Source organism: Pithys albifrons, chromosome 4 (assembly GCF_047495875.1).
Source record: "Pithys albifrons albifrons isolate INPA30051 chromosome 4, PitAlb_v1, whole genome shotgun sequence".
Taxonomy (NCBI): Eukaryota; Metazoa; Chordata; class Aves; order Passeriformes; family Thamnophilidae; genus Pithys; species Pithys albifrons.
The window spans coordinates 71,833,581-71,859,534 of NC_092461.1; the positions used below are offsets into that span (position 1 = coordinate 71,833,581).

The 25,954-nt window shown below is 38.4% G+C and overlaps 1 protein-coding gene across 1 annotated transcript in view; it reads right to left on the reverse strand.

The window, feature by feature from the left end:
• SPIDR (scaffold protein involved in DNA repair) overlaps nt 1-25,954 on the reverse strand; it is a 198,574-nt gene that overhangs the window by 51,742 nt on the left and 120,878 nt on the right. The window contains exons 9-10 of the mRNA XM_071554566.1: nt 18,719-18,929; nt 16,663-16,913 (exon numbers count right to left, since the gene is read on the reverse strand). Coding sequence (XP_071410667.1) covers nt 16,663-16,913; nt 18,719-18,929 — 462 coding nt within the window. The remainder of the gene's footprint in view (nt 1-16,662; nt 16,914-18,718; nt 18,930-25,954) is intronic.

Genomic DNA, 25,954 nt, shown 5'->3' on the forward strand with positions numbered 1-25,954 from the left:
CTCCAATGCTACTTTTTGGGTTTCTTTTTAATTTCTCTGTTCCTTTCAGAGAAGCAAATCCTTAGCCCAGCTCAATTCAATTGTACAGAGAAAACTTTTATTCAGTCTGAATGAACAAACTGCTTTAAACATGAAACAAAAAAGAAATACAAATTCCTAAATAAAATTCTAATCACTGTACTGCCCTATTCCACCTGCTTTGTAAGTGGTCTATATTGTATGCCATATGCCAAAATGATTTGTATATGCTGTTGACATTTTTCGTGTTCCCTGCAACATTTGGAATACCACATGATACAGGGTGCACAAAGATAAGATCATTTATGTAAGCAAAATATGACCTTACAAGTGTGTAAATCTCTTATGTGCGTATGCAAGAGAAAGAGCTGTGAGTACCAGTACTATTTGTATGTGTAATTATTTGCTTTACATGGCACATCAATTCTGCAAACAAATAGTAACTATTTAGCAATATTCATCTCTTTCTATTGTATAAGACTGAACGAGGGAGAGAGAAAGCTAAGACTTTAAATTTCATTGATAAATAGTGTATTGACTGCAAACTACTATAGAGATCTCAAGCTTATGCTGTGAAAACAGAAATTTGTGGCTGATAAAACAGCAGAAAATTGAAAGAACAGTCTGATAAAAAAAATCAAAACTGCAATAGGCTGTGCTGGTCTGGGTGAAAACATGAGTCTAGAGAGAGTAAACACAGAGTTTATATATAAACTGTATATGTATATAAACCTCCACACATTCAAAGTTGTGTTTCTGTGTTGTTGGGTTTCTTTTTAATTTCCAAGCAAATATAGATAACATTTACTAAATCTTCCTGTTTAGCATCTGAAGGTGGTAAGGTTAAGTACCCTGAAATCAATAGATGACATTTTCAGTTTTTAGTATATATATATATATATATATATATATGTGTGTGTGTGTGTGTGTATGTGTGTGTATTCTGCAGAAATCTGATATTACATTGCTTTTGAATACTTTGCACCTGTGCTTCTCAATATATGGTTAAACAACATTTGTTTGTATTACAGGTCCACAGCTTGAGCAGAATGTTTGAACCAGGGGACATTTGAATGCTGGTGCTGGGTAAGAAAGAGGAAAGCTGTCACCCTTGGGTAAGACTGCAGGTAAGTGCTACCCAGGCTTCTGCTTCACGCATATGGAAAATATCATGTGATGCCTTTACAGAGCTGGAACAGTGCGGTCTATGCCCTAACTGGGAGAATGACTTGGGAAGAGTTTACTTCAGCTCTCTCTCTCTCATCTCGAACTATTTCCTGCCTGGGGTGGCATGAACCTCTCAGGTTGGAGGAGGAAAGTCTACCTCTTATCTCTCCCCTTCTCCGTTACCAACCCCAACTGTTTCCATGGTAGAGCCAGCTGTAGCTGCTGCCAAAAAAAACAAGGCATTTTCCCACCTTGAGGGCATTCCCCTCTGAACATCAAACGTCTAAAGCAAACAATGGAGTTGAAACAGCTTTGCAAATAAAAGGTCACAGGAATTTTTCATAGTGGAAAACACCAGGCTACCTACAGGCAGGGGTTGCTTCCAGCTCACAAACACTACACATGCCTTCAAACACACCTCACTATGAGCTGAACTAGTCTGCTTAGACATTGCATGTTCCCAGTGATGTAACTCAAACTCATTCTCCCTCTAGCTATTTTGTAATCACCTTAATTGTCAGGTCTTAAAAAGAAAATTTTTAGTTCTTTGGAGGGAGAATGCATTTACATACTGCAAGAAGCCATGCAAACTGTAGGGTGTTCTGAAATAGCAGGTCACACACTAAGCAGTGCACAAAGTAGGGGAAAGGAGAAAGGCCATGTGCTACTGGAGAGCTTTGGGGAGAAGAGCAGAGCATGTGATAAGTTGTTGATGGAGCTGTGCTATGCAAGCTCTAGCCAAAGGACAAATGAGCAATGCAGAGAGGCCCTGGCTGCCAGAAGCTACTGCACCCATACTATAGGCCTTCGTGGAGACTTGGCAGGATGGGGTTCAGCAACAGCAGGAGCCACATGTTTTCTGGGCTCCTGCTCTCTGCCTGTGTGTATGCTGAGCACTGCCAGCACAGCAGTCTCTCATGGAGTCACGTTTCCCTATGGCCACGCTGGCCTCTGCTGCCCAAACATCCACTCTGTTCCACTCTCTTTCAGCACTGGCACACCTGCCTTCTCCATAAACACACCCTGGTGGTCTTCCCTCTCTCCTGCCTCTCGGAAGCAGAGGAGTTGTCAAGAAGTGTGTGATACCCAGATGGAGTGCTACTGCTATGAAAACGAAGAGAATACTCTTAGTCCCTAAACCAAGGGTAGAAGGTAACTCAAGAAGCATTTAGTGAGAAAAACATCGGACATGCAATCACTGAACAACCCTTTGGCGCTAATCATTAGCTACCCTAAAATTCTTTCACATGGGCATAACAAAATAATTTTACTTTGGGAAATCATCAGAGTTTAAATGTGAACCCAGATATTAGGCATTCATCTCCCTATGAATTTTGCACACAGGTAAGCCTCAGCAAAGAGGGAAACTGTGATTATCTGTATATTTCTGCATTGCTGAGGCAGTGGAAAAAGGGAGTGGGGGGCATGGCTTGAAGGTTCTGAATTTTCAGGGCAACTCATAATGTTGAAAATTGTCACAATTCCATAATAAAAAGGGCTTGCTTTGGGTTACTTTTTATTTTCCCACTTCCCTACTGCATAATTTAGCAGATACAAGCCAGAAGAGCTGGTGACTGGAAGGGCAGTGCAGCACTTGCTCAATTAAGAATTAACCCTACACATCTTTCACATATCACCTTGCTGCCAACTCCCATGGGAAGCTGCCCAACAAAACCATCACTCTCACTTACTGCCTACAGCTTCTCAAAGGATTTCAACACCTTTCTGTACATTCACCCTTGACCTAAAGTGCCCAGGATGGGAATGAGCCTATAGTGGAAAAGCCTGGTCAGCCAACATTTTCTTCACAACAGGATGAAGAATACCTGTGAGTTTGACTAATTGCAAGAAGGCACTCACATATACCAGAACTACTGCTGAGAACAAAACATCTGAGCTTTTAGATTTTAAATGTGGATGATTGAGAAAATAGGACTTGAATCGTGGAGGAAACTGGTAGTTAAAGGTCACTGATAATGGTGTGTGTGTGGGTATGTGTGTGTAATTCAGATACTGCCAGTTACTGGTATATAGAGACAGTCTCCATTTGACAGTTTTCAGCGCCCAACTTGAAGTGACAATTGATTTATAGACACCGTAACTTTGATTTTAGCAGAGAGCACCAGTTCAGACTAATCTGGAATCTTAACTCAGCATTTCCAAATAAAAACAAAAATGAAAAACATTTATTGATAAACGGCACCATATGAATATTTTTTTTCATTCTTCTGCCATAAGGCACACATACCAATTATGACAGAATGTCTAGAAACCTTTATCAGGTTCATACCCCATCGGACTGGACACATGAGATATGCAGCAGTTTGCTTAGTCTGTTCACAGGCTTTAGCAAATTTAACAGATGGATGAAACAAATGTGTGCGTGAACAACAATAAGCCATGTAAATAACCTACAGAATCAGTGTTAATTTTTTCTGCTTTTATCTTTATTATAGTGAGTTGTACTGAGCATGGATGGATTTCCCAAATACAACAAGGTCTCCAATTCCAACATCTCCTTAAAGCTCCCTCTTCTTCAGCATCCATTTCATTTGTACATTTGAACCTCATGACAACAGTTTCTTTTTTTCAAGCTGGCAAAACCATTATTTCTCAGACTGAACTATACTAACTTAATACAGGGAGAGAAAAGATGCATTAAGCTATTTTGCAAAGGGGCCAAAAGAAGGGAGTTTTCTGGCAATTACTCAGCATATGGAGTGAGGTATACAGTGAATAGATTAGATAAAATTAATAGTTGTCAACCCAGCACTGTCTGATGACAGAAGTTACAGCTTTATCTTTCTCTTATCCATGCCTCCCACATATCATGTGCCTCATTAGGATCCTATGGACAGAACACACAAGAAAAATACCATCCTCAAGCAATCAAAAACCCCATCAAAAATAACTAAAAAATCTCCCACCAGATTCAGTAAAAAGTATTTCACTTTGTTGCAGGATGTAGTTATGTATCATTCTAGACTATCACAGCATGTGAGGAACGGGAAAATCCATGGTGTAATCAGGTGCCCTGCTAGGGTTAAAAATGCCTCTTTGCCTTCAAACATGTGTTCTTTGCATGTTGGAAAACCTACCCATAAATTAAAACAAAAAATTAAAGACAACCAGCAATTGACTCAGGGAAAGGACTGGGCACTCAAGAGCTGTCTATGTTATTTGGCTGTGTTAAGTTAGATGACATAGAAGTATGAATGCTGAGAAAATACTAAAAACACCCTTGCCAAATGTTTGGAGGAGAAAGATGTTGCTTTTTAGGTCACACAGCACTGCAGTACAGTATCTGATGCACTGATCTATGACCACAGTATCCAAAGCTAGCAGCATGATGCTGATTGTCCCAGCCATCTTTGTGGGAAAACTTGGTTGGTCAAAACTGCTTTTCCCAATTATCCACATTCCTCCAGCTAAGTTCTTGCACAGAGGTTTTTGTTTCAGTCACAAGAGCATGAGGAACAAATGAGCAAGGACCCTGAATGGCAGAACAGTCAGTTCAAAACAAGCCCAAGGGCCGGCATGTGATTATACCACATAGGTCATTTCCTCGTACATAAAAAAAACCTGCTTATGAAGCATTTGGTAGAATAGTAAATATGAACAAAAATGTTTTCCATCAGATCACAATGAACAACTTTCCAGCACATTTACCGAATGGTGCAAAACATTTCAGCACAGTTTTGCTGGTTTGCATTAAAAGGAAGAATGCAAGCACATCAAAGCTTGCCTTTTCCTGTAAGAAATTATTCTTCTGGTCCTCAAAAGACCAGCTGACTTTCAAACTGGAGTGAACTGAGCCTTGACCACACTTGTAAAGGTAATGGAGAACCAAATCTCAAAACACGATCTGTAGGGAAGTCTAGATACTGCAGATCTAAGTTCTCCCAACTGTATTTGGAGGTTAGGGCTGTAGGCACTGAACATGCATAATTCATGAGCTGTGCTTCCACAGTCTGGCAGAGCTTTCAGGAGATTGTCACATTCTTTTCAAGTGGATCATTAAGGGCGGTGTACTCGAATGGGTGGAGGAAATTTATCTGAATAGAAGATTAGAAGTGATTCAATTTTGGGAGATAACCCGACTTTTTGTCTTGGTAAGACTATAGTTCAATTGCATTATAAAGCTTCTTTTTGTAAACCATAAAGGTATAATTCTGACATGATGATGGCTGATGTAATCAATGCTTTCATGAGGAGGTAAACTAAAGCTTTTTACAATCAACTTTTTGAATTCCCCTAGACTTGAAGAGTTCATCACTGACAACTGGTGGGACTGTGACACAGATAAGAGGAATGAAAATTCATTCTGAGATTGTTTTACAAAGGCTCAGGAATCTTCTCTAGTCTGTAAAACGCACTGCAAGTAGAGGCAAAAGACATGGGAAGAAGAGGAATAGAGATAATGGTCTTCAGTTCAATCTACCTTCAAGAAGACAAGTTGAGAGAAGCTAAGTGCTGAAACTTCCCACTCCAGCTTGAAGTATTAAAATTACTAAATTAGCTGTGAGAAAGCACTAGTCCATTCCACACCTCCTAAAGAAAAGCAAAGCAGAGTATAGACAAAATTTCCTACTTTTTCTTTAGACACCTCTGTGGTTGCATGGATGAATGGAGCTGTCAGAATTCTTTGGGGAATGCTGACTGACCAGGAAAGGAAATTGTCATATTGACGCAAATACAAGAGACCATGGTGCTTGTCATACTGGGGCTCTAAAAACAACACTTCTTGTGCCTTCCTCATTATCTGTTTTGCAGTTGCTTTTGTTATTTACTTTTAAATACCCTTCGGACTAACTAGCTTTCAGAAGGAGAGGTGAAAAAAAAAACAACCAAAAAAGCAAGAAGTGGGAGAAACCAGAGAAGCGGAGCTGAGCCATCAATTCCTCTAGGTCAAACCATTAGGTCCAATTCACCCTGTGCTATTGCCAGCTGCTTACATCATTCATAGCAAAAAATTTAACAGTTCAAACTAGTGTGTACAAGATTTGCAGGAATACTGCTTATTCCCAATATATCCTAAAAGCTAAACAGAAAATACTTTTAGTATCTACATAGCTGCAGAGCATTATTTAAATAGAACAGCTTTTAAACAAGCAATAAGCCACTTAAATATGGAAATCTCATAATTTGATACACCAAAGCATTTTTACACAAAATCCTCTCGAATCCTGGAAAATTTGTTCATTAAAAAGGTGCACGCTGTTCTAATATATATCCTATGACAGCACAAACAGCCTTCATGTAAATACACAGCCGTACCATGAGTAACAACTCTGTTTCCATCAGAAGCCCTTTATACTGCGTAAGAGGTCTGCACGCTAAGAGATGTCCTAGGCTAATGCTAACTAGCTACAGCTGGCTCGCAGCTATAAAAAGCATTAATGAAAACATAAATACTAACTTCTCCACTTCCCTCAGCCCGTACGTCAGGGCTGCGCAAAGGCATCACTTTCCGAGAGGTCTGTGTGAATGAACTGGCTGCTCTGAACCAGCCTGCTCTGGTTCTCCGAAGTTTGTTTACTGAACAGCGTGTGCAGAGACAAACTGAGCATGGGGGACGCAGGGGGAGAGACAAACCACGTGCTGCGCCACGCTTGCCCAGCACACCCTCACGCAACCCCGAGCCCTGTGCTCCTGCTGATGGCTCGGCTAAAGGGAGGAAATATCTATTAAAAAAGGGACTGACCTACAGGCAGAAAAATGTCAGTGTGCACTGATGCTGAAGGCAGCCCGACTCTTACAATATATTCCTGTGTTTTGTTATAATATTACTTTGCTTTGCTGCTACAGATTCAGTTATAATAAATAACGCAGGCATGACATACACGGAGCAGAGAAACGACACCTGAGAGTTCTGAATGCTCTTGAAACTTACTACAGCACTTACATTTTATTATGCCAAATATAAAATGAAACTGCAGAAAAAAAGAAAGATACTTGGATATATCCATTTCATATACAGAAAAGCAAAAAAGCATGTACTTCTCCTCCATGCATGCAACTCAGGGTTGCAAATCCAGACCAAAACATCAAGATAATGAAGTGCTACAAGAAGCAGCAATTTTTATGCATCCACGCTGCACACATACAAAATCTTCATTATTCTTTGGCTATTGGACTGTTTATCTGCTCTTTTAAAACAGATAGGTTTATCGTGAAAACAGTTGCTTTGCCACTGTCTGCTTCTATGGATTTCAAGCAGATGACCTCAGAGACAGACCCTTCAGGGCTTTGCAGGGACACCAGGCACGCTGGCTTGCTGTCCACTGTGCTAGGCTAATCACAATTCTGAACTGGTAGCTAAGAATCATACCTAACCTTTGTTTTTTTTTTTTTTTTAATTTTCATTTTTATAAGGGAAATCCATTTATACAGGGTTGATGGGGAAATTCAGGATTCTTCACCGAAAAAGTTTAGAAACACTCAAAAGTACATTTACTAATAAAAAGGTATCTTATTTCCAAATATTATGATTCCTCCTTCTCATGATTTTGTCCAACGCAGAACTTTTTAATTTCCTCTGATTTGCACTACCCAAACAGCAACTACAACCAGGCGTGCCAAATCCAGCTGCAATGTATTCAGTGGGAATCAAACAAATCATAGTATAGAACCTACTTGTCTATGCAGGAGTTTCCTAAATCTAGCATGCAGATGTTATCCAACAAGGTGTAACCCTTGCAAGCATTTAAAAAGTAATTATCCAATTGCAGTTTGTTCATTTGCTAAAGTTGCAACCTCTAAACTGGATGTCACACCTTTTTCTTTGATTTCTCCCCTTTCTCCTCAGTACACATAACCTGATTTCCAACTAATTTCTTAAAAATTCACGACCTTAGTAGAGTCCTTCCCCGTGTGCACTGATGAAATGTAAACAGCCTGAGAGACACTGATTTTCCTGACTGTTGATGCATCTGCTTCAAATACCTGTTTTCTCAGGATGTTGTTGTTGCAATTCTCCCCCAAACCCTGGCAGTCCAAATATGAATGATTACTCAGATACACAGAAGCATCAAGGTACAGATGAGCTCCTATCACAGATATTTTTAATCATGACTAAACAGCCCAGGCTGCAGCAAGAAAGTTTTGGCAGTTTTCTGCTCCCTTGGAAAGGAAATATCCACTTACCATTAAATTAAATAAAGAAATTAAAAACACTTTTGCAGAGATTACATATTGAGTGTCTTTGCTAACATGCTCTTCCACTTCCCACTTGCATTATGTTACTATGGTCATTTAATTTATAGCTCCATATTGAGGATGTGACATTACTTATTCCAATCAAATCCATTTCCTTGCACATTTTTCCTCATTTCAAACAGAATTTACAAATTTTGGCATTTGTTCAGAGGCAGTGGAGAAAATGCATAATCCTATTGTTATAGGACAAAGATGAGAACATTTGTAGTTGTCATGACCAGATCATACTTGACTTCAGTAGTGGGGAAAGCTGCTGCCCCAAGGAGGAAATCCACAGCAGTAACAATGTAGGCTTAAGAGAAAATAATGGGCTGACAGAAAGGTAATTTGCACAAAATGGTATTTTAATACCTTATGACCACTCTCATAGTCCTCATATGAGACCCTCAGCTCCACACATTACTTCCACCTCCCACAACCTACCGCACACTTCCATATCTAGGACTCTACTTCCATGATCCCAGCCAAACTTTCCGCCTCTGTGAGGCTGGGACTCCAGTGCAATCTCTTACTCCACCTCACTAATATTGCATTCCTAGCAGTTCTCCTGTTCCCTTACAAACAGAAGTGAACATGTCCTTGATGGTGAAGGTCCTGTAGCATGTAGTGAATTAGGACTCAACTTCCTAGTTGTGGCGGGGACCACATCCCACCTGCCAGGCAGACATTCCTAAGCATGTGGCTTGGTCTAGAACAGTTGGGCAACTACTGAGAAATATGAAATGATTACGTACTTCTATAATAATTGCCTTAAAGCCATCTTCCTGGGTAAGGCTGATGATTCTGTAGAGATGAAGACAAAATAGCAAATAACAAGATCGTGTTATCATGTGATATTCAATGAAACAGAGCTCACAACACAAATATGACCAAAATTACACTCTGCAATTTCATGACATCATTCTTGGTCCATTTAATAATAGAATCCTAGGGTGGTTAGGGTTGGAAGAGACCTTAAAGATCTCCTCATTCCAAGCCCCTGCCATGGGCAGGAACACTTTCCACTAGAACAGGTTGCTCAGACCCCCATCCAGCTGGGTCTTGAACACTTCCACAACTTCTCTGGGCAATCTGCTCCACTGCCTCACCACTCTTACAGTAAAGAATTTCTGCCTAATATCTAATCAAAACCTACCCTCCTTCAATTTAAGTTCATTCCCTCTTGTCCCATCATAACACACCCTTGTAAAAAGTCTCTCTCCAGCTCTCTTGCAGGCCCCCTTTAGGTACTGGAGGGCTGCTCTAAGGTCCAGTCTGGGGAAGAGAAGGCTCTGGGGAAACAACCCCAACTCTCTCAGTCTGTGAAATATGAAACTTCTGTGAATTATTTTGCATTCAGGCCCAGCCTTAGGCAATTGTAAAGCATGTTGTCCAGAGCACTTCACACTGCAGTCAAACATACACTTCAAATTGAGTATCTGAATTCATGAAGTTACAAAACCATTTTGAACATATGTATGCACGAGGCAAATCCTTTTCTTTTTTCTCACTGTAGGATTAACATTACAAAAATAACTAAATCTCTCTTAACTGCCAACCCACTCAAATCCTTGCATTGTGAAGTGTAATATACAGTAAGTTCAACCCAGGTCGTTGCTCATCACTTTTCTCATTCGAAGACTGTTCTTCTCCAAACCCTGTGAAATCCCCTTTAGCCAGAGGGTGTTGAGGAATTAATTGAAATGAGTTTGAGGATCTCAGCACAGCCTGTAGCAGATTCCTACCCAGTGTGATGCTGCTGACTGCTTTTGGCTGTGAGAAATGGAACAAAACCAGCAGACACTGCCACCAGTTAGGACTGGCACATGAAAGTAAGATAACTTTGTTACATTTGTAAGTTACATACTAATTTTAAACTCCAAAGCTTATTAAAAGCTAATTGTCTTCTCTGAGGAGCTTTGTTTGCTGCATCTTAGTCTTTTGCATTTTATAAAACAAAGTTTGAAATAAAGATGTTGAGGCCTATGTTTCAGCTATATTGTCTCTTTCAAAGTCTGTCTTGTCTAACTAGTAAAGTGTGTGCATAATTTTAAAGCCGCACAGGCCTGTGTGTTCTGATTCTTTGGGACATAAGACCTCCTTCTTCCCAAAAGAGTATGTTTGTAACACCTTTCTACGGAGTACTGATTTTTTTATATCCCTGTAGAAGCTCTTAGAAGGCTGACAATAGAAAGTTATTTCTGAGAATCTTCCCTTATGGAAAACTGTTATATAAAATCCGTGCTGATGTTTCTGCACACATCAATTGCCTATGCAGACATTTAAGGCCACCCATACAAAGACTGTTTATCTGTTCAAGTTGCACAGAAATTACATGCAATATTTGGGTGGTTATATTTCTCTTTCAACTGTTAACTCATCATGAGTCCATCCAGGTATTTATAACATTTATCACTGCTGATGGTCCTTGCCTTTGGTACAATGGCAGAAGGAAAACAAATTCCAGAGATGCAATCTGACTTTTACAAAAGTTTTGGAGAGTTACAGCACAACTGCCTCTAGATCAGGACTGATGTCGTGTAGTCAGTTAAATGCAGAGGTGTAAATCATATACAGAAAATTTCTGCTCAACCACATAACTCTCAGAGATACAAAAATTCAAGGGGAAGAAAGGCCAAAACCAAGGATAAGATTCCATACCTTTTTTGTAGGACATCTTAGATTAATTCTTGAAAAATAATAGGTGCTGGAAAATTACTATTTCTGGTTTAAACCAGACAATGTACAACAGCACATACCTTGATTGTGGCTGTAGGGCTGGAAAATTACCTTTTCAAATTGTTTCCTTTCTTTTCCCTAGACTGGTTTCTAGTGTAGGATATACGAGGGAACCACCTCACTCTTCCCACTCTCCCCATTTATACAATGTCTTGAAAACAACCAGCTGGGGGATACAGCCATAAAGCAAACAGCAGTGAGAAATGAGGTGTTCAGGTGCAACAAAGCTTCATTAAAAAAAACCCCAACAAAATATGAAGATACAGCAAACAGTGCAAATAAAACAAAGCTCCTCAGAGAAGACAATCTCTAAAGCCCTGCACACAATCATCAGATGTGGGAGGTGTGAAATGATGTATTTACCAGGTAAGTGGTGGGGAATACACAATCTACATAATGATGCTCCTATACCACTTATCCATCTCTGTCTCTCTGTGCTATTTATATATCTCTGCAATTTCTCTGGCATGGGGAATACATCAGTTAGTAGAGCTGCTACTCCTTCTTGACCAAAAAAAGTCTTGGGTGTGTGTGCAACTGTCTTCTGTGAACATGTGGGTGTTTTACTGATCAGTCCGTGCACTTGAGTATTGAGGAAATATAAGTAACCAGTGTCTCCTTTTTGTTAGACACACACAGGAGCCTGCACAGAGTTTTGGCCAGTTGGTTTCTGTTGGCTCCTGTTCCTGTCCATTTGCATTTCAAAGAGACTGAATCCCTGTAAACTTGTGGTCTATACTGGCTATCATTTTCTTGAGCCTCAACAGTTTTTATCGCCAGCCTGACACTTTAGAGCAACAGCAAATTTTTTAACTGCCTATTCCCAGTGCAGAGCCAAAAAACAGCAGTGTACATTGAGGGGTCCTTTTTTTTTGTTTGCACAGAGTATATCAGATAACAGTGCTTTCACCTTGCCCTTGGACAGAATAAGATTATGTAAATATTTAGCACTGAAAAATAAACGGTAATGTCAGCTTAACAAATTGTTGTACTACAGTGGCACTGGAAGAAGCCCAAGTTCCAACTATCCCTCTGCAGCATCAGCAGCAGGGAAAATAGACTTTCATATCTATCTGGGCAACAACATGGGGAAGATACAGTGTTAACTATACAATACAATTTAAAGTCTCAGCTGGACAGTGTGATACAACAGTCTTGTGTTCTTACTCTTGGTTTTGGTGGCTCCAGTTTGAGAATTACAAATAATACAGGGTAGAGGCAAAAGGGAATAATCCAAGTGTCAGAGAGTCTTTAATGTGAATAAAAAGGGGGAAAAAAAAGATAGAGACTTCAAAGCAGAAACCAGTTACTAGACCTTGAACCACAGCTATTAGGAGAACTATTACAAGTCTGTCGAGTAGCAGTTAGACTACTTTCCAAGAATATTATGAGCACATATCTTCACAGAGAAGGATCTGAAAAGGGGAAATCAGAGAAACTTTTTCGTTTATGGAGTACTCTCCACTGCTTTTCGGTTACTTATTTCCTGTTTATTTTCCACTTGAAAAATTGCATCCCAGAAACATAATGTAATTTTTAAAACTTGCATTTATGATCATTCAATTTAAAATGTTTTCTGGAAGAAAAAACACAAAAAATCCCAAATGGAATGCTGTAAACAGATTTAAGTCAGCCACAAAAAACATTCTGACAGATGTTAGCATCTGTGAACATGGATCTTTCATGACAGTCCTTTCCAATCTGGGCTCTTTTCAAATAAGACGACCTCCAAAGGGGGTTTTTGGTTGTTGTTTATTTCAATAAGCTTTATAGAATTTAAGGTAAGTTTTCCATACCAGAAGGACAACTTTTCAATATATTAGTCCATCTACTTGGAATGCTAGTTGCTGCATGTGACACAACTTTTAGTTGTGCATGCTGCCAGACAGGTTAACCCAATGACTATATCTGCTTTAAGATAAACAGCAAAGATCAACAGATGAAGAAAAAGAGCGGAGAAAAGGAAACCCAATTTTGGAATGAATTATTTTCACAGGATTATCACTTGCCAATAAAATTGTTTTACGCAGCATTACATATGAACAGGCTTCTCAAAAACTTGCAACAACTTGCTAGATGACAATCAATTACAGCAACTGATTATCATGGTCCTGGGGGCCTGCTCAGAAGGAGAAAGGTGATTTTCCTCATTTCTATTTCTTCCAGCCACTCAAACAAATTCTCAGCTTTTCTAAATATTTTGCTCCCCAAGGGTCCTGCTTACATGGTGGCAGACCTTTCCCCTGGTCTATGATCTGGCAAATGGAAAACAAAATAAAGAGCAAACCCGAAAGAACTATCAATGACTAGTGCATAGATACAAATCACACTAATTTTTAAAGTAAATGTACTGTCTTGCTTTTGCTCTTGGAATAGAAAGTTATAGCAGGCTGAAGTGCTAATATTCAGGTAGGAGATATATCAAAATATGCCCAGATAAGTGAATGAAAAATATATCTAATCAGAGATAGGTTGTAAAATGTGAATTCACAGCTATAGCTAGCATTGTTTTGTAGCAGCATGGGTTAGCTTTTCCTTCTTGCCAACACCCTTTTCTGTCCAGCCTCCTCACCCAAATCTTCTGAGTGCTCTGACCAGTTTAACTGCCTGATAGTCCTAAAAATGCAACTATTTTTGTTACATTGACTACCACACATCCAGCCCTGTCCTTTAAGGCACAAAACTGACCAGCTCTATTTTTTACTAGACTCACGTGGCCTGTTCAAAACAAACACATCCTGGCAGGAGTAAAATCCAAATTATACACTGCGTTATCCCAGGAACACAAAGTACAAGGCCGATGCAGTGAGTCAGACACCTCAGTGCCAGAGAGCTCCTCAGGTTGACATGAGTCTCTTTGGGATCCTCCTAAGGCAGGACTTTTTAAAAAAGAGTCAGAATAGTTGTGTTTAGACAAATATGTGTTGTGTCACTAGCAAAAGTATCTCCCTCATCAGAGGGAAAAGGCAGCAAAGAGTATGTCAGGAATGCTGGAAATGGGCAGACAGTCACAGAGAGTCGTATTTTCTTCTGGTTTTTTTCCCCATGAAACTCTTTCAGTATGAAAAGTCCATTTGCAAGAGCAGTAAGTTATGGGCAAAAAGGCAGATGATTCAACAATAATACCAGGAATGTGGGACAAATTTACGTACAACAGAAACCAGAGAACTTCTCAATCTCTGCAATGATTTTGCAGTGTCCTTTGGAAATGCTCTATAGCTAAACAGACTTAAATCCATTAGACACATCCATTTGTTTATCAGTTAAAGGCTGTATTCTATATATGAGTATTTATGAACAATAAAAGCTAGATTCCTACAGGCAGCACTGTAATTTCTGTGTTTCTCATGTGTTAGTTTTAACCAATTAAATGAATCCATTTCCTTCCAATCAAAATAGAGGTTTCTGCTACAAATTGCCAGTCTCTTATTGGAAACTTATTGCCTTGAACCAAATGCATTACTTGACCTGCTCCACATTTAGTTTCATGCTTATTTTCAGCTTATAGTGTTTAGTATGTTTCCTTGTGACAACAGCATTTAGGTTACTGTAAAGTGCTACAAAAGAAAATATAGATTAAAACAGCCTGTTGAAAATACTAATCAATTAATCTACCTTGATATCTAATTAGAAACTTTTGTTTATGAAACAAAGCATAACCTAACTCATCCTGCCTCATAAAGTACAAACCTTGCTTCCATGGCAGATTTTTACAGAAGGAAGTTTAAAAAAAGAAAAAAAGAGGGCTTCTTAATTACCAAAGAATAAACCATCAGTTGGTTCAAAGGAGTGCCAGAGGGCAATGGACCCTTTTGCTCACCATCAGGTGACAGACACAGACATTTTTGGAAGCAGAGAAAAGTCTCACATGGATATTTATCAGCCATGGAAATAGCAGCTGATAAAGCAGTATGAGGTGTTTGCCATTCTTCAATCTGTAAAAGAAGTGTTCGTTCTCTTCTTTGCAAAAGAGAAAGTGGGTTGATCTTTTAATTCAGGATCCAAAACAGTCTGATAGCTGCGAACAACAACAAGCTATTTTCTGAGCTGAGACATCTATAAAATTTGAGGAACTTCTAAGTGACCAGCTCAACAACTGCACCTGAGAATATCCAGCTACATCACGTTCTCAGAAGCAATGGGCTTTCATCTTTTATTTTATTTCATGTTTGACATAAGAAGTGCAATCTGAGATTTCTGTTTTCTTTCACCCCATTCCTGTGAAGGGTGTGGGCCTCAAGCAGGTTAACTACCTCAAATTGAGTGATTACAAGTGTACTTTTGGTTAAAAGTTGGAAATAAAATACACAGACAGTATTATCATTTGAACTCTGATAGAATTGATGCTGTTAAAAATCAGCTTGAATAACAGTCTGCCAGCTGCTCTGACTTTTGGTCAAATGTAGCCCTCTGGAAGAAAACCTACATGGAGGAATACTGTCCTCAAACCCACAGATTGATGTGGGGCTAGTAAAGTACTTTTTCTCTCACTTTTAAAAATATATGTATCTGTTATAGCAAGAATGAATTAAATACATAGCAATGAGTTCACACAACAAGATGTAGCAATTACTTTTTAAAAAATAATGCAAGTTAAGAGAACTATTATATGTAAAGGAACTTCTTAAAAATATTGTGGACAAGGCTGTCTATAATGACTTTCCTATGGGTGATGACTGAGCTTGCATTTTAGGAAAGACTGAAATTAGTCTTTTGTCTCAAATCCTGAGGATAATAAAAGGAGACAGAAATGATTCAATGGTTCAGTACCGGTTGGAAAGGAAAACTGCCTGGCATATCTTTTGTACTTAGGAAAACAAGATCCAATTCTCGATTCACTACACTCTAAACAGACCAGTATTAGGACACAAAGACTAAAACAGAAGAGGTTAAAATCATTGGTCAAAAGTTGTACACTCCATGGCTTCTGGTGTAGGATTTCTGCATTGGTGTCACTTTTTGACAATACATCACTTTTTACCGCAGAGGATCTTAACTGCTGTGACCTCCAGACTTCCAGCAGACAAGAGGACCTTTTTTTGGAGACTTCACAATGGAACTGTACACCTGTGTTTCTCTAATGATATTTATATAAAATCCTCATTTTAGAGGAGCCTTTAATTTCTCTAACTCTCTGTGTATTTCTCTTTTGTTTCAAAAGATGATTCTACAGGATAAGTTACCAGCAGAGCATACCAGAGACTGAAACAGGCAAATGGGATTTAACAGCTATTCTGTGAAACTCAAGGAACAGTATAAGATGTTCATCAATGGTTTTAAAGTAACTTCTCATTAATTCATTTTCAATCTTCCTGCATCTGTTAAAGACATAAACTACAGACAGATCCTTCCCTTCTCTGGGCAGGACTACTATGTCATAGTATACCTATTACACCTACACCACTTCCATCAACAGCCCTTGTTGAATTGCTTATTCCCTGTGAGCTGACAACTAAGAATGACATTTCCGAAAACTCTCCTCTTTGGTTTCTCATATATCACAGCCTCAACTGAAAAATTCCTATGCATATTATTACTCACCTAACATTTGGTGGATCTGCATTCATGACGGGCGTTGCACAAAGAGGTTTGTTTCCTTGAACGTGGCTTCTGTAACCTTGTCTTGCAGGCAAACAGTACACCCTTTGGATAACGACTCGTACCTGTGCTTCGCTCCATCCTACTGCTCCCTGGCTTTCCACCATTTCAAGCAGAGAGTCATTAACAGCACGCAGTGCTACAGGATGCCGCTTTAAATCACAATTTTTATGAATTTGTGGAGTGTAAGCAACCTGGTGAAGGAAAACCCATTAACGGAGACATTCCAGGGAACCTTCAAACTATGTAGAGCTAGGGAGGAAAACTTCAGGATGAAAAATAAATTTGAAAGTGCAAAATCAGTTTCAAAGTACTTACTGCTCCTAAAGTAACTTACAGACTAGTGGCCAGTATTTATAGAGTTTTTTTAATGGACACTCAAGAGACTTGCATCCACAGGGTGCTCCTCTATTTAACTGGTGCTCTGGAGCTAACTCACTACATGAGAGATGAGAGTGACAACAACAGGAAAACAGAACAGATATTAGTCCTTATGATTCTTCCCTTTGAAGGGAGTTTTGGTTTTAGTTCTTTGATGTTCTCTTCCTTCTTCCAAAAAAAAAAGAAGAGTAAAATCCATCTTAAATCCTTCTGGATTTTCAGATAAAATTGGAAATGAACAAGTGTATAGTTTTATAGACCAGTAAGTTAGTCATCAGATTTACACATTTCAGTGGAAAGTATTTGATTGTAAAAGAACTAGATGATTTATGAAAAGTAAAAATCTTTAAAGTACAAACTTTACTGTTTCACTACTTCCAAAACATATTTTATTAATAAAATCTTCCAAACTTTCAAAATAAACTTTATGAATGCTACATTTCACCTTAATCTAAATGTGTAATTTCATCAATTTGAATTTTAAATTAGATCTCTCTTGGTAAAAATTGTATGCAAGTATAGACTAAAATGGTCAATACATATAGGCTCCCTCACAGCACGAGCCAAATTTGTATTTTCACAATGAACCCTGTTTTTATAAAAAGCCAAGTGCCAAGAAGGTTTTTCAGAGTATCACAGACTGTGCCATAAGTATTATACACCAATAAAAAAGGAGAATTCACAGTATTTAAAAGTAAACTGTGGTATGACATTACTCTTTGTCTACAAAGAGGTTGCAAAAAAACTTGTCTAGTGGTTTTGTTTGTTAGAAGCCATGAGAGCAACAAACAAATGTTCTGGTTTTCAAATACTATGGTTGAAGCTTTTTACAAGTTAACAGTTAAAGAAAGAAAGAAGATCAGGATTTGATTTTTGTAACTTTTTAATTCCCAAGTCTATAATGGGAATTATATATAAGGAAAACACAAAGTGTTGACATTCACCATTCTTCAGAGTTGTAGGGCCAAACTTGTCAAATATTAAGAATGATTTGGGTAGCCCGTATAAAGCCTTTACAAGAGCCTTACTTTCAGAAAGTGTTGACACAGATTATTAAAAAACCAAATCCCTTAAAAATATCTCAGCTTGTACAAACACAGGTAGGGAAATGCAGAGTCAGTAGTCATTTTAATACAAATCAAGTCAAAACAGGAAAGAAAACAAATTGAAGGGCTGGAAAAGGGGAATGATGTTATCAATTGATGCTTTAAAGAAAGGACAGGATCAATTAGGAAACCAGTTAAGAAATAGGAATGGGAAAATGGAATGTTTGTTTAAAATAATATCTTCAGTGAGTTATAAAGAAACAGATTTTATTTGTTAGCTATTCAGCTGTAAAGAAGAAAAATCAATGAGAAACCAAACTACTGTTACTATTTAGCACACTAGTGAGACTTCAGCAAAATAACTTCACAGCAGTTTCAGCATGTGAACGGACCAAAAGCCTCCACTAAGAAAATATTATTAAAGTAAACACTGCATATTATTCAGCCTTGGCTAAACAAAAAGGGAAACCAAACAGGTCGGTAATTTAGAATTTTTGTTTTTCTGACTATTTCCAAACATCTGTTCACCAACTTCTTACCAAGTGCTAAATTGCAAACCAAACGGAGCTTACCTGATTATCTGAAGATTCCTTGAGTAACTCATCATCAAGGTCATCTAGTCTGAAGGTCTGTGCCAAAGATAAAATATTCTTCCTGATAAGCATCTTTGCAGGACCATATGTCTTCTCTCTGGCTTCTGAGTGTTCACTGAGTAGCACCTTCTGACTAAAGTAGGTATTCATGATAACAGGAACATCTGCATTTCTGAGAAGCAATTTTTGCCTGGAAAAAAAATAATTTAAGTGGCATCAAATCCATTACAAGGTACACTACTGATAAGCACTATTTTAAAACATGTGTTGCATTGTATTCCTCTCCCTTTTTTTAGTATCCTTAAAACTAAAGCATATCAGAGGTGTGTTATCCAAATTGCAAATAACCCACCCCATAGAAACAGTCAGCTTGGATCAGTCCTCTTAGCTCAGGCATAGCCCTGGGTGATTGGAGCTCCACTGCATCCAGGGACAATTTACACCTGGAAGCTGCCAAGCCCACTGAGCACTGTCTGGCTTCACACAAACGCTGCTTGGTGTCCCTGTGTTGTTAGCTCAGAACCAAGAGCACCAGGAACTCCTGCATACAGTTACTGAGGTAAAAGCTATGAACAGAAGACTAACAGGCCTGCTCTGTGTTAGTTCAGAGCACTGGCTCTGCTGGACCCAGCCTGGCTCTTGCAGGACATCCCTCTCTGGCAAGTGCTTCCCACTGACCCAAATTCATTCTCACTGCAGCCAGAGGCAAACTGCTCCTCCCTTCTCTATTTTTCTAGTGCAAAATATATTTTTCTTATGATACGCCGTATATTATCTTGCCTGTGTGTTTGCTGCTGTCATAAATGTGTTGTCCAAGATCCAATTTTAGTTTCTAGTGCCAATGTAAATTCCCAAACAGCTCCACATGCAGCAAGTTCTTGCCTAGTAGATTAAGGTAATGCTTGCAGAATCTCTAAACACACAATAATTTCATGCCAAACCACATGTCAATGTTGGGATTTTTTCTTATGTTAATATCACAGTTGTGCCTTTAGAAGTACACTTTCTATATTCACAGGATACGAATCTAATGAAGTCAGCTAACAAAAACAATCAGTAACCTCATTTTCTACAGACCATCAGAACAGACCAAAATCCACTCGGTGACTTTACTGCTGCCTGTGTTTTTCTACTATTAGATCTTTATCACCTGAGAGTAAGACAAGGCATCCTGCCTTGGCAGCAAAGCTGAGCTGACCTGAGTTCAGAAGCAATCTCAGAACTTCAGTCTCTAGAATGCTCAGCAGTCATATTACCAAGATGAAGCAAGTTTCCACTTCTATGACACTGTCCATCAAAATGCAACCATACAGAGTTAAAAAGCAAAACTAAACAGAACACTCAAAAATATTTATTTTTGATCTCAGTCCATATAAGATCTTGACCATGGTCTGTTTTATAACAGGCTCCTTCATTCTTTAGAAAGCAGACAGCTAAAAGGAGATTGATGTGTTCATATTTTCAAAAGCATAAGAAGAGTTGCAACAAATTTTTAACTATAATTCCTGTTATTTTATAATTAGGAAAATAAAGCAAGATGGTTTCTGCCTTCTAGGAAAAAATTGTACATTTAAAACTAAGCTTGCAACTTAGAACTATGAATCATACACAAAATTATGGAAAAAATGCATCACTTCTACAGTGAACACTCACAGAAGTTATGATTTGAAACAGAAAATTCATGGAAAATTACAGCATAAAACTAAATCCCGAACTTCATCACAAAGAATCCTTACTGCTGTCTGTGAGCTCTCCAGATTTCAGAGAGCGGTAGTTCATGAATCTGCTAACAAAGGTCCCAATTAAGAGCATAACAGTAGTTCACAGGGCTGCCAAATTGACATTGTCTGATAAATTTCAGAATTACAGGATTAAAATGGAGGAATTAGCTTGGTCAGCAAACTGGGACCTATCTGATCTTATGAAATTTTTAAACCGTGACTACCCCCCTTTTTTTCCTAGAGAACAAAAATGTATATAAAGTTTAATAGAGATCTCAGAACAGTTTGGGTTGTCTTTAAATGCAGATGTGTAATGAAAATTTTAGCACCTACTTTCTTGAGACATCTGAGTTCAGACCAAAAGTAAACAGGAAGTCTCTCTGAACACGAGACAATTACGTCACTAATGTCAGAAGAATGTTTGCTTGATCTAAATCATCTCATTCTCTAAAAAAAATACTGACGTTAGTAGCAAATAATTTGCAGAAACTTTGAGGTTTATGGTTTTATTTTTATTTTCCTGTGCAGATATGTGATCAGTTGTTTTACTCTTTTTAAGGCAGGTAGGTTTTACTGATACTCAAATTATGTGTACCATGGTTTTGCTATGTCTATGCACTCCATAACTCGAGTGCTTTTACAGCCACCAAGAGCTTTCTTGGTAAAGTATTTGTTATTTCATCATATCTTTAAAAGGGTAAAGCATAAACTAATGACTATTTGGCATTTCCATGAAACAAAAATGGGACATATATACACTTCCAGGAGAAGTTCTCCATTTCTTACCTACAATTAGTTCACTAAAAACACTCTCTGTAGGAAATCATCTGCTTTAGACCTGCATAGGTGTCCACAGACTTAGCAGTAACTCTTCAGCTAGGTCAGAGGAATATTCACTTAGGTCTCCTTAAATCTTCCCTATTTCTCAATGGACAGACTCCTCACTATGAAAAGAACTAGCAATAAATAGGAATAATAACTAATTTAAAATAAAGAAATAAAAAAAAGTTTGTAATAAGATCACTATTTTGTGTAGACGTGGATGGCTAAATGGAAGTATTAAATATATACACGCATACACATATCTAGAATAAATTGTATGTTACATACAATATACCGAATACATGTATTTCTTATTTATATTATTAACAAATTTTAAATATTATTCAATATGAAAAATAGAATTATTAATATAATATGGATTAACTGAATGAAGTCTTTTCCAGAAATTCTTCCTTGTATTGCTCAGCAAAAACAAGCTTGTGGGACAGGAATTTGACTGCCATCATGGCAGAAATCTCTGCAGTGCCACTGTATATTGTTCATACTGTTCTCTTTGCAACACAGGCAATCACATTAGAGACGCATGAATTCTTTTTGTCTGCTTGAACGGTACAGATCAGAGCAAAGAAAGCCCATCATGCTGGAACAGTGAAGAAAAAAAAATCACTTCTCCAAGCCCTGCATGTATTGCCCCTGAGACACAGTAACTGACCGCCTTACCTTTCTGGATCTGTTCCAGCTGCAGATTCTGTACAGCCAGAAGTAACCCTTCTCTAGGATACAGAATACACTGTGTAGCATCTTATTAACAGATAAAGTGTAAAATGGGCATTGCAAATCTTCTGTGACCTCTCTTAAATTGCTTCTTTTCTATCTGCTTCATTATATTTTAAAAGCTTGTTTTCAAAGAATGAAAGATATTATCTCATTCAGTATATCACACAGATGATGGAAAAAAATAAAGCTCACTACAGATTATAAAATCCCCTGAAACTCTCTCTTGTACTCTCTTGGTTTTTTTTCTTGCTCAGCAAAGTATATTTAAAAATTGGATTAGTACTTGACTTCCTTAATAACTGCCTTTAGACCTTTGCAATGACCTGAAGTAGAGAATGGGAACTCTTTATACTACAGGGCATTTTTTTCCTGGTATGTAGACAATCAGCAATTGCCGTAACTGGTCACATGCTAAAGGAAAATGAGGCAATAATGTTATTTTTTTTTCTTTTCCAGCAGCAGCTTGCTTCTCTGTCCAACAATGTAGCTTGCTTTTTCTCTTCCTCCCTTCTATGATGAAATGGCTCTCTGGCCAAGTGGAAGCAGGAGATGTCCTTGTCTATGTTAATCACTGTCTGTCACCATTTGAGATATGAAACACTACAGAACATACAGTATGGCATAAGGTAAAGTGGTCAATGTTTCAGCTTGAGGCAGGGTCTTAATCCTGCTGCCAAACAGCGATCAGGTTTGCTCAGTGGTCTGCCCTGCACAGCCTATCCACAGCCAGTGTTGTGACTCTGTGGCAGCATCGAGCTCACAGACCACACACTTCCGCTCAGTTCTGCTGACATCAAACGGTCGTGCTGGTTCATGAACTTGAGAAGACGCTGGATCACTTTAAATTAGAGAACATATTTTTTTGTTCACTCTCCTTGTGTATTTTAATAGGCTTTTGTTTTTCTGGCTTTTTTTTTGTTGGTTGGTTGTTTTTCCTGCGTAAAAGGCCTAGAGCATTTTTTTTGAAGAGTACACTGCATTAACTGAATACTCTTAGCATTTCAGTGACCTACAACATGCACAGTAATTATGAAATAGGTTATTTTCAAGTCTCAGAACAATGATTTCTGCTTAAAGAGGGTTTAACACCCACCAAGTAGCACAGCACTAGTCCATAGAGCATAAGAGCATGCCAGAAACCTTACACTGCTGCCCAGAAGCATGAGGAATCATGTCCCCATAGGAACAACATACAGGAATTGCTTATTTTACCCAGTGTGGAGAAAGTTGCTTGTGCTGCCTCTAGCTTGGGGTTGTGTGCCATTTGCAATTTTCTATCTGTGAAAAATTGTAGTATGTCCAAGAAATGCCTGACCATCCAGCTAATTATAATAATAAAAAACAAACCCCAAAAAACCCCAACCAAGTGTAGACATATCTCTTCCCTCCTACCACTCAAGGGCAGTAACTATCTTCTCAGAAGATAGCCCAAATCAAAAAGCCATTTGGAACAGATATGCCTTCTGCCATGCCCAGAGATTGCCCAAACACAGAACTTTCATCCATGAGTGAGTAATCTCACCACTTGTGTGAGCCTCCATCAGCGTCATTTACCATCACTTGAACAGTCTGTATGGACACTGTGATTCTGAGCTCATACTTTCACAATACAAAACTTCTTGCCATGCCCCAACCTCAAAGACAGAAACAAAAATCAGCTGGTATGTCTTTTCTTTGAAATTATCTTATTCAAAGCAACAGATTATTGTGGTGGTACAAGTTCACAAGGCTGATTGTACTCTTTTCTCTATGAAGAAATGGTACTACTAACTATCTAGATCAATGTCAAGAGTTGCATATGTCAAATACACGATTCTCAACTGTGTCAGATTTCCAAAGAAATGTAGCTTTAGCACCTCAGAATAGCAGTTCTGAAGAAGATGTAACAAAAAGCTACTCAAGCTATGTCTAAAATTTCTACTTTTAATATGATTCATTTTATTTATGAATAGAATAGCTAGATATTTGTTTTGTTCCCCTACTGGAAAAATACTTTGTCTGAGGACTCATTCCATGAATGGAAGACACAAACCAAAGAACACATAGCTATTAAATGTATAGATTTGTTATAATCCAATCTGTTACTATTTGTCACTGAACCCTAAGTAAAAAACTAATTAAGAAAATTCATAAAACAACACAAGTAATGAAAAAAATCTCCTCTGTTGCAGTATAAGTTCTTCCTGCAAAATAATATTGTAGTGTTCAACAAAAATACTTATAAACCTAAGAAATCACTCCAGCAAGAAATTATGGTATACAAAGCCAACACTTTTATCACTATATCATTTTACTAATTTCAAAGTAATCATGTAAACTAACCACTAGCTTGCAATACTGCTGCCTTTTGAAATATGACACACTGTAGCATGAAAAAAAGTTGTATGGAAATTTTCACATTTAAGAAGAGCTCTGCTATAAAAAGCTTGTGGTTGACATTAAGCACTATTATACCACACACCCAGTGCTCTCACCTCTGCAGGGAGCTGCACCATATGCTAATTGAAGGGGATGTACAGGTCTTCTGATGTAGGAAAGCACAGATGGATATCAAAGCACCTCCAGGAAATTACTCTAATACCAGTCTTTACCAGGAGTGGAAAGTTGGAAAGTTTCTCAAAGCTCTCCAGCCACTTATTTTGGATATGAAGAAAGCACCTGAAATTTCTAGCATTCTGGGCCCTGATTTATCATGACAGAGCTTAACCTTTGGCATCACCAAACATAAAATTCCACTCACAGACTGTGCTTACATACAAACTGGCATGGAAACAATCTCTTGAGCTTACTGGGGTAATACTTTTGAGAGAATTTGCTAAAAATCTACAACCAAAATGCTGAGATTTTTTTCAACACCTAACTAGTAAGTCAGATACAAAACAATTATTGTTCAAAAAACTGCATAGCACTAAATGAGAAAGTTGCTCAAAAAAAACCAAACCAAAACCACTTCTCCCCCCAGTATGAGGGTGTTACAAGTAACTAGGGAGATATAAATATCATGGTTATCTTTTCATAATCAAGATGTTATGAAAGAATTCCCATCTGTGTGTTTACCCTGTATATCAACTTGTGTCTGACTAGCCACGAGCTCATTATTCAGATGACTTCTTCCCTCTATTCCCAGTGCTAAACTGCACGTAGGGTTTGAGACGACTGAGGGAGCCACCATAAAGTTCAGGGACATACCAGAGGGATTCTGAAAGGTGAAAAAAAAAAAAAAAGAAGAGAGCAAACTGCACAGAGATATCATATTAAAACTTGTGGTGAGTGTTGGAGAGAACAAAAATGGCCATACTGGTGTGAGAGCAGAGGTCCCATCTACCCCATACTCTAGCTTAGAGCAGCAAACACAAAGCGTTTGAAGACTGAAAAGAAAAGCAAGCATCTACTGAAAGTTCTCCAGAACACTATCTGATAACTTCTAAAAACTTTTAGCTTAGGGACTTCCTAAGGCAGAAGTAATATTGTATTGAACAGCCTCTGGTAAACTTTTCTTCCAGGAACTTCTGTACCTTCGTTGACAGCATCCACAATATCCTGCAGTATCCACAGTGCTCTACAGTCTAATTACATGCATGTAAGAAACCACTTCCTTAGATTTGTTTTGATCTGTCACCTAGTGGTTACATTGCTGCCCCCCGCTTCTTGTTTTTAAGAGGCAGTGAGCAATCATCCTTCCCAATGCACTTTGTAATACAGACCTTTATTGTGTCCTCTCCCAGCTACTCCCTTCTCAAGGTGGACAGCCCTACTCATCTCAGTCATTTCTCATAGGGAAGCAGCTCCATGCCTCTTCTTGTCACTCTTCTCTGATATTTTTCCACTTCTGCTACACATTTTTGATTCACAAGACTGAAATTCCAATCCAGTAATGCACCATGAACTTCTACAGTGACATCATGATGTTTTTGACCGCATTTCTTGTCAGTCT